This window comes from Notolabrus celidotus, chromosome 18 (genome assembly GCF_009762535.1).
Source record: "Notolabrus celidotus isolate fNotCel1 chromosome 18, fNotCel1.pri, whole genome shotgun sequence".
In the NCBI taxonomy this organism is placed as follows: domain Eukaryota; kingdom Metazoa; phylum Chordata; class Actinopteri; order Labriformes; family Labridae; genus Notolabrus; species Notolabrus celidotus.
The window spans coordinates 26674418-26689151 of record NC_048289.1 but is presented as its reverse complement, the minus strand read 5'-3'; the positions used below and the strand labels follow the sequence as shown (position 1 = coordinate 26689151).

Genomic DNA, 14734 nt, shown 5'->3' with positions numbered 1-14734 from the left:
AGAAAGCTGAGATGAGAGTCGGCCATCATTGTTGCTTGGTTGCACTAATTAAGTGCTGTACATCTGTGGTTGCATTGTTCTATAATTAATTTCCCATCATGTTTAACCATGTAAGAGATGATTTCATGGGTAGCCATAGACTGCCCGTCTTTCAATGTAGACTTCCACTGAGAGGAACATATTAGACTATTTAGGAACTAAATTAGGAACTCAATATAGACTGTCATACCAGCTTGATCATCAATGAAAATGTCCTGGAAATGTCCTGGAAAAAGATCTCTGGAAAAGAGTGGGAACCCTGCATATTGCTGCTGTCGAGCCAGTGTGACGTAAAGAGGCGGAGTTTGAGCCTCCCAGCCAACAACTACAATGTTCCCGCCTGCCAATCAAGTCAGCTGTGCCTCTCATTGGAAGACTCGTTATCTTAATATCTTCAAAATTGCCATGTTAGAAAAAATGTCACCGCCCTTACAGTGTGGGCCGATCAAGAATTGAGCTATCCAGACTACACTCGTCTTTTGTACCAGGCTGTAAACATGTTTATTTCTGCTGTAAAGATCGTCTTTCTTGAATTGGTGTGTATGTGGTTTCCGGTACTTCCGGAGCCAGCCTCAATGGGATCCTTGATGAACTACAGTTTTTAGGACTCACATTTTTAGACTGGAGGTTGCCGCTTGGTACACACCCAAACCACTAAGCCAACTGCACCCCATCAGCCTCTCATCTTAAAAAAACACAACATGAAGTCAAGTGCAGAGCATAACATGAGCATAGTTTGCCTTCATTTACTGATTTGAATACCATAGCTGTCTTTGCTAATGTTGTTCTTACTGGATTACATTTATCATAATCTTAATTTACATACATGTAAATTAAAAAGCTCACATGTATAGGTCTCAGTGAGCTTCCCCTTCGTCCAGATTAGTTGCATAGAGGTTCCTCATTCAACTAGCTCTGTCCTGAGTGATGGAGGACACATCAAACTTCTGAGAGTAACAACAAACATCCTTGAAGTTGTAACTTTGTTCCTCCGTACCTCAAATTTCATAATCAGAGTTCTTGCTTCAAAAACCTCCAACCTGAACACGGTGGTTCCTAGTTCAGAAGCAGCCTGTACTCCCACTGATGGATGATTCAGGTGGAGATGTCGTGTTGACATCGTCTGTGTCATTCCTGCATTGTTCAGCAGAGAGCAGGAGAGATGAGATGCTCGCTGTAGTGAGGTGTTCTGCGTGAGTCAAAACTTGTGCCAACACGGTTTCCTGGCAACTATTGTGAACACCTGCAGTTTGGTGAGGGGAATGTTACATCAGCAAAGATTGATTCAGAGCGACATTAGGAGAGCTGGAGGGATGATTAAGGTAAAGAAAAGGATGAAATACCCTGAAGGTATAACACGGGTTGTAACTGTTGTTTTGTTCTTCGCAGCCACACTGACCAGCTATTCCGAGAACATGGAGCGAGGCAGCAAATACGGCGAGGGATCCCGGGGAAACCTGAAACTGTGGCAGTCTCAGAAATCAGGCATGGACTCGTTCCTGTACAGGGTGGATGAAAACATGACCGCCTCCACCTACAGCCTCAACAAAATCCCTGAACGCAACCTGGAGAGCATGTCCTCCCACTCTGCCCACTCCATCCCTCTGTACCTCATGCCCCGCCCTAACTCTGTGGCCGGTGAGTCCCTCCCTCCTTCCCCCTTCTTCCCCCTCCTTCCTCTCCCTCTCCTGTCAAAGTAGAAAAGACAGAAATAAGGGTATGTGCATGAAGTTTACAAACCCCTCTAAAGTTTCTGTCTCCCCCTTTTCCCTCTTTTCAAACCTCCTGTCCTTGCTTGTTTTCTTCCTCGATGATCCTTCCCTTTGAATTCTTTAATGTTTGTTTCTGTGAACACAAATGACACAATGATACAAGACTGAGGAGAGTAGAGGATTATACTGGACTCAGATTCTTTGAGGGCAAGTACGGCTTCTCTTCAAGTCACCTTGAGTGTATATGAAGAAGGATGACGTGTTTCCACTTTTTCTGTTGCACACAAGTGAAGCCAAAAGACACTCAGGGTTAGGGGAAGTTGCTTCTTCTTTGATCTGATCTGATCTGATCTGTTGCATACAGCACTGCAGGAGTCACATATGTCAACAGAGCTGTTTTTCTAGCATCAAATAACGACTAAAAGCTAAACTTCTGAGGGAAATGAACACTCAGGAACACATTTCAAGTGGAAATACTGTTCAATACTCACTGGGAACAATTCAGGTTCAGGTTCAGGTTACTTTATTTGTACCCGTAGGTTAACTTGTTTTACAGCCAGTGAGATATGAGGTCATTACAGAATTACAAGACAGAACAAACTACTTAATGTGCTAAACATACTAAAATATCCTAAAACTAATATAACAATACAAATATTAAAATCAATAGACATGATAAAATGATAAAAAGTGCTAAGGGTTCCATTTAAAAGGCATATCAGAAAACAATCAACCAATAGAAACTATAAAATCACATGAAGAAATAAGAAAATCTGGACTTAAGTATTAAAATTGGAGTTTCAGTCTGTGTGAGAAAGGAAATGCTATGGCTTGTTCAGCTCAGTAATAGCAATAGCAATCATAATAGTATTACCTTGGGACTAGAAACCATCGTCCAGAGTGAAGAAGATGAAACTCATTGTGCAAAGGGTGTGAGGCATCATTTAAAATAGAGGTCCCTATCCGCTGTACCTGTTTAGTGTACAGGGAGGCTGCGTATGCCTGTGGCTCACCAGTCAACGTGCTTGACCATTTAACAATCTATTTAACAATTATTCAACCCCTTCTGCTGAGTTCTTCACTCTCTGTGCTGTAGTTGTAAACTAATGCTATGCTAATTTTACCTGTCAAAGTTTGCACTTGACCTCAGTTTTGTAAAATCTGGAATATAAGTCACATGGATGTACAAGACAGAGTCTCAATTTGGGGGGCTCCCAGAAGGAAGGAGGTTTCATTGCATTCAGCAAAGTTCAGTTTCTGTGCAGACATGTAGCTCTTTCTAACACCATCTGTTGTCAGCATCCTGCTATCCAACCATATAGCAGTTGAGCCATTTAATTATTCAGATTTATATTTCAGCTGAATAATTGGGTGTCCAGTGAGCAGTTCAGGGCCAGATGATTGTGTATGGCTGATGAGACTTGTCTTTGAGTGGAGCCAAAGAAGCATCAAGGGGTGTCTGAGCAAAGACTTTCTCTCTGTGTGCTGATCCCAAACCTTAACCCCACAAGACAGACCAAAGATTGAATGTTAAGTTAAAGGACTTCATCTTTGTGAGGATTTGTATCCATATTTATGCAGTAATATCTGTTTATGTGGATGAACAGCAGGGTAAGTAGTCGTTTGCTAATTGGCTGTTTTCAGTGATTGCGTTGCTGCCAATGCATTCTGCCTCTTTTACTCTCCATATGGCCTGTTTTCCTGTTTTCCATATAACCAAAGTTGTTAAAATGTGATTAGTCTTTAATTATCCGACTACAAATGGACTACAAACAGAAAGCAAACGCACTGCTGATACCCAAACCTTATTCAGCCCCTAAAGAGTCTGCATTGATATATTTATAGAGATTAAGGAGGGGAAGGAGGGATGTTTAAACAGCTCATCTTACTCTGTGAACAAACATTAGCACAGATCCACATTTCTCCCACAAATCTGAGATAAATCAGCCTTAACTTCCTAAAATATGAGCCCGGCTCTCGGGAGAAACTCAATTGTGGTTTCATGTGATTCAATTTGTCGTCATTTTGACAACATTTTCTTCAGAATCTGGGGAGGAAACAATCCTTGTTTTTAAATTTCATGGGGTTATGTTGAAATTTCGGAGAGCTGTAAATCCGCAGTGGTGTTTTGTTAAACTCTCACAGCTCTGTGGTGCGGATTGAAACCGCAGAGCAGAATAATACAGTCTGGGGAAGAAAACAGACTGCGGCTGGAAGGATATCACATAGGAAAAGATGGCATTTGTGTTGCTGACAGAGGTCTCATTGATGTGTGTTTCTTATTGTCGGCTGAGAAAGACAAAAGGCTCCCAAAAGTAGCAGTAAATATATCAGGAGAAATGTCAGTTTCATAACACTGAGCTAGTCCTAATGGGCCTGATTGTGTTATTGTTCTCATCATCAGAGAGAGAGGCTGCTACAGACGAAGAGCTCTATTATGCACTTCTCTCACTCCCACTGGAAAAAGTGTGTGTGCACGTACTTTTAGACGCGCGTATATATAACACAAAACACTGTAATGTGCCTGACAAGGCTCGTCGCTGCAGCTCTGACCTTCTCTTCATGCTGGTCATGTTCTGCGGTTTGACACCGCTGTCTGGCAGCGCAGCGACTCTGCCAGGTTTAGAGATTCACCCTCGATTCTCATCCCCGCCTTACCTTCAAAGGAGACTGGAGACAGCTTTAAAGATATACTCTAAGCTGCAGATGATGCAAGAAATAAAGTAAAGAGAAACTGAGGGAGGGAAGTGGAGAGAGAAAAAAAATACACCATGATGTTTTTGAAGGTATTTATGTTTGCAAGAGCAGGAGCTCTGTGCTGAGGAGCAGGAGATGCATACATGTGGAAGAGGAGTGAAAGGGAGTTTCATAATCTCCCCCTCTCCTCCACAGAAAAGAATTATTAGACGATGTAGGGACGGGGAGGCGAGCACAGGCTGAGGATTGGCTGGGCTCACACAGCAGTGGAACATCAAAGCCCCAGGCATTAACCGTTTCTATCCCCCAGAGTGACAGAGAGACTCGCTTTGAAGTGCAGGGAGAGAGATACAGAGCAAGAGCAGAAGGCGACTGGGGAGGAAAACTGGGAGAGAGCGAGGATGGGTGGGGAGGTTGGGGGGGTGCTTTATTACCTAATGAAGGCAATGCGTTGGTAGAGCTTAAGATGGATATGAAGGAAAGGAGTAACCAAGACCCAGTATTGAATTTTCTCTCCCTTCATGGTGCTAATACTTCTCACTGGAGGCGAGCAGAGTTGAATTTTAAAATGAGTCTTTAATGCCCATCAGGGATCAAAAATAACACTTCCAGTTTTCCAGTCAAGAAGGACAAACGTAAGCAAAACCTTCAGGCATCACCTAGCAAAGCTTCCTAAATTTGGGTAACCCACAGAGGACGTTAAAAAAAACTAATGATCAATATTGATACATTTGGGACTCCTAATGTGGGTTAAGTTCCCGTATTCCAGCTCCTACATTTCTAATAAAGTCACATGATATTTTCTCTCCCTGTCTGGGTGAAGAGTACGTTAAGACTGCTAGTATCAGTTGCATACTGGGGATAATGGATGCACTGATTTTTCACAGTCCTTCTACTGACATGTACAGTTTGAGTATTGGTGATCTGATATCGGATTCTAGTGTTTCATTAACAAGATGTTTGCCTTAATGTGACACCAGAAACTGTTTAGGGTGATGCAGCGTAGGTCTTTATCTGAGACTTAGAGGAGCTGCAGCTCATCTGAAGAGATGATAGAGATGATAAAATGACTTCTCACTTTATTACAACAGAGTAATGAGTTTAAGGTTGAAATCACTAGTTTCAAGTCATCTTAAATACAGTAAGATGTTAATTTTTTATGTAGTCGTCCCATTCAGAGTTGAAACAGTGATAGAGCAGGATGTGTTTTTAGATGTTGTAACCTGTAAAATATTAACTCATCAACTTCTTATAGAACCTGTGGTCGTCCCGCCTGGTAAAACGTATGATAAGTTACAATATGTTGCTATACGTTACTTTAGGATTTGATATGTTATGATATGATACAATACAATGTTATGGGATGCAGTACCACACTGTATAATCCAATACAGTGATGTCATACTTAACTTTACTATATACTATTCCATAGGATACAAGACACACTACAACACGGCATAATATGATGTAATACGATACAGAACCATTCAATACTAAACAAAAACAATACGACTGGGATGATACGATATGATATGACAGTGCACATGTAGGGAAATTTGCCTTTGACTTAAGTGCTGCAAACATTTTGCTGTCAAAAGATACATCACTCAGCAAACACCACCTAAACAGAAGTTTGCATTGACAACACAAATGACACATGAGTCAAATTATCCATATCCCAGATTAACCCCATTTTAAATAACTTAAACAGATAAAAGCAACATGAAGGTACTACACAAACCCGCAGCCACAGCTTCAAGCAGCAACACCTGAAATTAAGATTAACTGAGGCAAACTCTGTAAGCAGGAAACTCTGTATCATCATCATCATGCCAGATAGTGAAATCTGTTTGAGCTTGAGAATGGCCGCCTTATAAATCTATACACAACTCTTCTGCCTCCCTCTGTTCCATCCATGAACTATTATATCAGACCAGGATCTGCCTTATTCTCACTGTACCCTGATCCAGGTGTTAAGGACAGTATAGGATCTCTTTCAGGTGATTCACCCAAGAAAAGTCTGAACTACTAAAACTGACTCTGATGAAAAAACAAACAAAAAACCGCTAAACAATTGTAATCTTGTTACCTGTGGTTTTCCACCTTTTCGATGCCCTATGGAGTTAACAGCGCTCCACCTCTGATCCCAATTAATCACAAAACACAAAACTAACACACAACAATCAATGGAATTTGTCTGCAGGCTCACAAATAACAAGTCAGTGAATAAATGAAACACTAAGAATGAAAACAGCAGAAAGTAACAGCTGTATAAGCCCCTCACTTAGAGGCAGTGAGACCTGCAGTCCCTAATGGAGGAGCCGTAGTGATGCAGTAGTTTGACCTCATCGCGCCCCCTAAGGTATGGGTGTAGAATACCACAGAAGGAAATCACACTCATTTTGGTGGACTGACCCTTTAATATTGCCATGCTGGAGGCTTTAAATGCAGCAGCTTATATAACTGCCGGGGGATTGTGCAAACCCAGCTCATACAGAGACTAAAGGGGTATTAAAGACTCAGTGAGTGACTCTATAGTCTCTAAAGTCTCTAAATGAAGATAACAGCTCACCCGAGATAACATTTTTCAATTTCAGGGGCGGACAAGTCATTGATTTCCATTTTTTCTTGATTTCCCTTTTGTCCCTGATCCCACCTCAGCTTATACACTCGGTGTAATACCCGGAAACATTATTGTTTAAATACTGGGACCTCCATTATTTATCACCTCGAGTCATCTCTCGGGGAGATGAGAGGAGAACAGAGAGGCGTTTAGAGCACCGGCAGCCACCTCATATCTGAGATGACGAGTTGGCTCCCGGGCTGATACTGCGACTGGCTCTGGACGGCAGCCCAGCTGGTCTCCGAGGGTGTGTGTGTGCACGCATGCGTTTATGCCATCAGTCACTCTTTGAAACAGGAAGTGTGTGATGTGGCTGTCACCACCCGCAGCAGCTGAGCTCTCTGCTGCACAGTTAGATCTGTTCCCACTTTCTTTTCCTTAGTCTCCCCTCTTCCATACTGGTTTTCTTTTCTCTTTTCTTCCCATGTGCAGCCTCAGCGCATTGGCTCAGGAGCTGAGAATGTGATCCCCAGCAGCCTGCTGCATTGCAGATAGAGATGATGAGCACACAGATTTGAGTCCTCACATTCAAACACAGTTAAAAGAGAAAAAAGGAGCCTTTCAGCCCTGGAGCCCTGAGTCATTCTTCCTTGAGCTAGCAGCAGATTAATGCCTCCTCTGTCTCCACTTTTAGCCTAGTTTGATGACCAGCACCCTCCTCTCCTCTCAGGGCCAGGCCTCCAGCATTCTCAGCTGCCATTTTCCCTCCATGTTGGGAAACCCATGTGGCTCATTTTTGGGTCCAGGGCTGGGGTGACTCAGGCAGTAACCAGCACACACACTTACACACAGACACACACAGACATGCACGTGCTCTCTGCTTCACTGAGCTTTACTCCAGTAGCACAGAAACCGCACTCTTTGAACCAATGAAAGGAGAGGATCAAGGTTGAGGTGCTGGTGATTTTTACACCAGTGAGAGAGGGTGCTCTCAGAGGCCTGCTGCTCCGAGGGATTACTGTGCTTTACTTTTTGGAGAGAGAAACTGAGGATTTCACTGAGAAGAGGCATGCATTGGCAGACACGCCTTCCCCTAACTCCATGAATTTAACTCGGGATCTCAGGAGCCTTAAGTATTTCAGGTATTGTCAGAGGAATATCTGCGGCTAATTAAATCTGGGATCTTGTTTTTGTAGCTTTGTCATTTAGTCAGGCATTATAACGTTGCTCTCACTGGGTTAGTTTCTGAAAATGAAATGCTAGAAATGTTTCCCTTGGGATGAAAAAACACAACTCAGATTATCACAGGGGGTTTAAAGAGAGATACAGGAGAAAGCCCTGAAGCTGTTTGTTATAAACTAGCTACAAAAATAGTTCCAGATACCTTTACTTCAACACAGGCCCATTCCCTCAAATTACTCAAGTTTAATAGCCTAAGTCTCTATGGATCCAGTGGGATTGTTATCATTGTCGGTTTAAAACATGAGGATCTTAACCTAAAAGTAAACTGAGTTTAACGTTAGCAGCAGCAGAGTTTGCCTCCATTGAAATGGTTAACACTGTTTGGGTTAAGCGTCTAGGCTCCGACCTCCTCATTCCTCACAGTTTGAATTTACACACAGAGATGTGAGGAGTGATGAGATCTTATCTCAGATCTCATAGCCGGAGCCTGCAGGTGGATACTGGGGAGGCGGTGGGGTGAAGTTTAAGAGCAGCACTGATCCAGGACAGCAGTGACAGTGACAGAGCAGAGGTAGAGACCTAGAGTTTGTGAGATCATGACAAACCTGGAAAAGTCCAGGAATTTAGAAGTAGAAGTTTCCAGGCCTGGAGACATTTCGGGAAAGTCATGAATTGGTATGCTGTGGTGTGACATGGATTGGTTTTCTTATTTTTTCATGACATTCCAGGGGATGTAGGGTCATGAAAACTTGCCTTAAAGACATGAAAAGTCATAGAAAAGTCATAGAAAGAAAAATGTTGTTAGCTTTAATAGATCTTCACAATGAGAGGACACATTTGTCAAGTGTTTGTAAGAATGTCAAGTGTGAAATCAGTGCAGCTGGAGTTCTTTATTTAGCTGTCATCTATTTTCTACTTTCATTATATTAACGTTATTTTTACGAATACAGCCTGAAATGTTTGATAGAAAATGACATTTAGCTGTCTTTGACTAACTTTACACTCTCAGCAAACAGGAGACTGTAGCTTACCTTAAATCAGGTCTTGTAGCCGCCTGAAACACCAGGTGTTAGGTGCACTGGTAATAAATATTTGGGCAGAGAAGGCAGCAAAAAAGTCAACTTTATCAGCACTTACTGGTATACTAACTCAAACCCAATACCATATTTAACTGCCATGTTTGCACTGCCCATACTTGTAGCATCATGGGAACAACTCTGCGTTAGGTGCTGATTCAATCAATCTATCAAGCTTTATTTATATAGCACCTTTCATACAAATCAAATGCAATTCAAAGTGCTTTACAGGGATTGAAAACAAGAAAGAAGCAGTAAATTAAAAATGACAAACGTGCTACATATTAAAAAACAAAAATGGATTTTAAAGTAGAGACTAATGCACACCAGCAACAATAAAATATGTTTAATTAAAAATATATAATAGCATCAAAATAACAATCAGAATATGAATAGTTATAATAGATAAATAAAAGGTTAAGGATAAAAGTTGAAATAAAATGAAGGCCCTAAAAATTAGTAGACAAATAATAAAAAACAAATAGTTCAAAATAAAGAGAATAAAAAAACATAAAGATAAATGTAAAACAATAAAGTAATATAATTATTAAACTCTACATAAACCAGACTGAATAGAGAAGTTTTTAGTTTACATTAAAAGTCTCATGATCTCCAGCTCCTCACAGATCCTCCATGTTGCATTTTCTTGAAGCGGAGTGACTGAAACAGTATTTAGCACCAATGTTTCGTTGTACCTCCATGTTTTCCTTGCTCAGTACCTCTCTAATCATTCGGTTGATTGAGTATCTTGTTGACAGGATTTTCCCAGGCTTCAGACAGTTCCTCAGTGAGAGCTGTTTTTTCATAACGCTGTGAAAAATCACTTCAGAACTCAAACCCCGGTTGTTGTAAACTCAAATTTCTTGGAATCAAAATGAAGAAATATACCAGCTTTAGAAGTAACAGGTTCCCAGAAAGTTATTACACAGCTGTCTCACGCTGAAAGTTTATGGTTTATTTATTCCTCTTTTATTCTGCCCTCCAGCACCATCCTTTTAACTCCTCCTGTACTCTGCATGAGTGGATTTCATTTGATTTTACATTCTGGTTTATTCTAATAGGACACACATCCACCAGCTCCCTCAATCTCTCCTGGAAGTTTGTCAGAGCTCCTCTCCCTGTCCTCACCTCTGACAGATCCGTGGGGGATCAGGTGTGACCAAGAATCAGGTCCGCCGCTTACTCACACTGGCGGCGTCTAATCTCATTTAACATTCACTGGTTCCGAGTGTTGGCCCCGAAGACACAGCGTGGTGTGAACAATCGGCAGCCAGCGTCAGACGGCGCTCACTCCATGAATAAGACATTTGTCTGCGGAGCTAATTAATCCTGAGAGGGGCCGGATGGCATCTGCCTCCGTGCCGCGTGACAGACACTGAGAGGAGGGAGATTTTAGGACAGAACCATGTAGGGATGGCTCGTTTTTTCCTGTCGTAGTTAGCGAGCGTGAGAGCAGGAGGCTGACAACTGCCTGAGGACGCTGGCATGAACCAGAACCACCTTCTTGTGTTTGTAATGTGTTTATTTACTGTACATGCCTCCCAGTGCAAATATACATGCTGACTAAAGTGTCTTCTGTTCGTTCTCTCTCTCTCTCTCTATAACACAAACACACAGCGACCAGTTCAGCCCACCTGGAGGACCTGGCATACCTGGATGAGCAGAGACACACTCCATTACGCACCTCGCTGCGCATGCCCAGACAGAGCACCACCTGCGGGCCGGGTCGCTCCGGGCAGGACCTGAGAGGTGAGCGATGAGGCGGCGCTAAAGAGAGCACACACTCACACTCAAACACAGACCCCCCCTGTGACCGCTGAAAGCTGTGAGGTCAAACTGAGCTGCCAGCTTTGAGAGACTTTACTCTGTGTGTCTGTGTCGCTGATGTTCACGTGAACGCTTCATGTCTGCAGTGAGGCTGTTAACACCTTAGAGAGTCAGAGCGCCCGGGTTCTCCTGTTTAATCCACGATTAATACACAAATACACCTTCAGCCTGCAGAGAGGAGATCTTAACTCTGCATGAAACCATCACTCAGACTGAGGCAAGCGTTTTTAACATTTAACCTCTGGACTGGATATCGACAGATTGCTGTGATTCAATTATTCCTCGCTGAGATGAGCATTTCAGATATCCATGTCATTCTTATTGTTACAAATGAAGTCACTTTTACCCCTCATGTGTTTTGGGCTTTCACTTTAAGAGATCCACGACCTCATTCTTTATATTAAGACTGAACATTTTAGATATCTGCTCTATAATTTCATGATTTCATAAATCTATTTTCCCTTTGTAACAAATCCTAATTTTAATTTCAGATATTCAAAATGAAAAATCATGACTGATAACTGATAACAACTAAACTTAAATATTTATATAAATACAATTTATTTGAATTATTTTTCTTTATTATGAGTATTATTATTATTATTATTATTATTATTATTATTATTATTATTATTATTATTATCTTTTTTTGTATTTATTATTATTACTATTATTATTTTTTATTCATCATTATTTTCATTATTATTTGTATTATTGATAGTATTATTATGATTATTATTGTAGTAATTCTTTTTTTATTTTATCATTATTATGATTATTATTTTTTTTATTTCAAACCGAAGTTTTTTCCTGGAATAACTCTATCGCAGATCTCTTCAATGTTCAGTCTGTAATGTATGTTTAAAGAATGTCTTTGTGGTTATCTTTAATAGCAATTTCTACCAGTGAAAATATAGTTTTGACCTGGAGATAAGCTATGGTGCATATCCAAAATATAATTACTGATAGGAGTGTGTTTGCATTAAAGGTACAGTGTGAATTGGGAGTATTTAGTGATATCTCACAGTCAGAGTCTAGACTGAAACACTCTCCTCCTCACCCCTCCCCTCGGTGAAGAGTCAGTGTCTTTTGAGGACAAGTAGCTCTTGTGATGCATGAAAACAATGATCCTCCATTTGTCCAGTTTCTATCATAAAAAGCGTTTATCAATGCAAATTATTGTGCGCACAACAACCACTCTCCTCTTCTTCATCGTCTAATGGATGTATTTCAAGCAGTACTAGTTTGTCCGTTCTGTGCTGCTGTAGAAACATGTCGGGGCAAGATGGCAGCCTCCATGCGAGGGGACCTGCTCCTATGTAGATAATAGGGATCTTACATTCAATAGCATTTAAAAGTATTGCAGCTGATAAAAAGACAGATCTACAGTCATGTTTTTAACTCACAGCTACTGAGAGAGAGAGAGAGAGAGAGAGAGAGAGAGAGAGAAAGAGAGCAGCATTAGTGAGCTCTATGACACACCTGATGCTCAGACACAAACTTCTCTCAAACCGTTCACCTGATCACACCTCTGTGACCTGCAAAAGCAAACCAGACCATCACCTACAAGATGAACTTCTCCTGCAGTTATCTTTGAGGCTAGCTGTCATTAAAAATGGATCCTAGATGAAGTGATGTGAAGCATGCAGAAGTAGAGCATTTGTCAAAATCACCTCTGCAGAGTTTCAGTCAGTATGCAAACCAGTGAAGATAGAGCAGGGAGAGACTCATCATTTAAAAATAGTCGACATGCGTTTAAAGGACAGCATCAGAAGAGAGAGAAAGCTGCTTTAAAGATACAAACGATGTTCAGTTGTTGGATAATGAAGGAAAGATGCAGACGAATAGTTAAAACATGTACCACTGCAGTGTTGCTGTTTCAATTCTGGACACAGACCTTCTCTGTGTCTTAACCCCACTATCTATTTATCCTTTGTCTGCTGCCAGGCTTTACTTTTCTGGTCAAAACGCCAAAAAGAAATCAAAATCTAAACAATGACAGAGTCAATTGAGATATTTTAAGAGTAAGTTTTTATTCTTTTAAAGGTTTTTTTTCCTGTATTTTTGATCAAAAACAGGAAATGAAAGAAGAAAAGAGAAGGGAGGATAACATGCAAGAAGTCCACAGCTGGACTAGACGGCGGATATTGAAATGTCATGGTCACCTTTAATTATTCAAATTATAATTTGAGAGTAGATAAAAAAAAACATGAATAATTGCTTTGAGAAGATTTGTGTGCGTCTGAAAAACAGTCTACAGATTCTGCCTGTGAGACTCCGAGTTACCCTGACACGCAGGTGAAAAACTGCAGAACAAAAGTCGAAGCATTCAGCGAAGATTTACTTTCACTTTAAACTTTAAAATAGCTCTTTTGTCTCAGGTCAGGCTGCGATTATTCCGTTGCTTCCCATCAGACACAGTGCAGAAGCAAACAATAGTTCACTGTTCTGTTTTTCATCCACAAACAACTCAAAGCAGCTGAACACGGCGGGGCGAGGCGAGGCTGCATGACGAGCGAGTTATTTTTAAAAATCAAAAGAAACAGAGTGACGGCTGATTTGCTGTTTGCAATGCGCTTCAGATGCAGATGTCTGTTTGTGTAGCTATGCTCACGTATCAGATCAGTGACGCTGCCGGGCTGGAGGACGCCGGAGGTTGTCAGCTGTTGTTTGTGTGTATGTGTATGTGTGTGTGTGTGTGTGTGTGTGTGTGTGTGTGTGTGTGTGTGTGTGTGTGTGTGTGTGTGTGTGTGTGTGTGTGTGTGTGTGTGTGTGTGTGTGTGTGTGTGTGTGTGTGTGTGTGTGTGTGTGAGAGAGAGAGACAGGGGCCATGCACAAGAGCATTTTGTCAGGTTGTGTCACCGCTACGCTGAAATTTGTCTCAGTGCTTAACATTCAGTCAGCTTGTGCTCCACTGCACACAGCTCAAGTCTAACACACATCAGGCGCCTCCGTGATTTTGCAAATCTCCTCAGCCTCCTCACCAAACGGCCAAATGGCCTTATGTCACAACATTATGTGTCCCCTCGCCCTTCTTCCTCTGTCACTTAGCCGGTAATGAGCTCCGTAAAGCAGCGCGCCGCCATCCAAGCGAACACAAATATGCGTCCCTGTGTGTTTTAAACACCTGTTAAGACCCCACTTAGCTGTGAGTGCACTCGGCTGAGCTGCGTTGTGATTCCCTCTGCCGACAAAACGCAGAACGAGGACGCGTTGGAAAGGAAGAGGGAAGGTAAGGGAGAGAAATGGAGATGGACACAGAGGGGAAGAGAGGAGGATGGGGGGGGGGGGGGGCGAGTTCCTCTGGAAGCTTCACTGTTACTGCCAGAGCCACTTGTTTCAACCTTCCCCCTCTAAGGGCAGCCAAGTGTGTTTACATGCCGACCGACTGCGTCCTAGCATGCGTTCTGCCTCCTCGGATCAGTGTCAGAGCCTCCCTGAGTGCTCTGCTCCCGTGGTTTCACAGGGAGAGGCAGAGGAGGAGACGCAGGGAGACAGGTGTTTTTCCCAGAAGGTGATTGGAGGGCAAATTCCAAAAGTCCTTTTTCTTCTGAAATTTGAGGTAATAGACCGGCAAGAAAGAAGTCCCCGATCAAGGATTAGACAGTTATTTAACTTTATTACCCGGCTTTCTTACT

The 14734-nt window shown here is 41.9% G+C and overlaps 1 protein-coding gene across 4 annotated transcripts in view; it reads left to right on the top strand.

The window, feature by feature from the left end:
* Positions 1 to 14734, top strand: part of tanc2b (tetratricopeptide repeat, ankyrin repeat and coiled-coil containing 2b) — a 242485-nt gene that overhangs the window by 185613 nt on the left and 42138 nt on the right. For all 4 annotated transcript variants that reach the window (XM_034708630.1, XM_034708628.1, XM_034708626.1 and 1 more), the window contains 2 exons: positions 1429 to 1677; positions 10887 to 11018. In XM_034708630.1, the coding sequence (XP_034564521.1) occupies positions 1429 to 1677; positions 10887 to 11018 (381 nt within the window). The remainder of the gene's footprint in view (positions 1 to 1428; positions 1678 to 10886; positions 11019 to 14734) is intronic.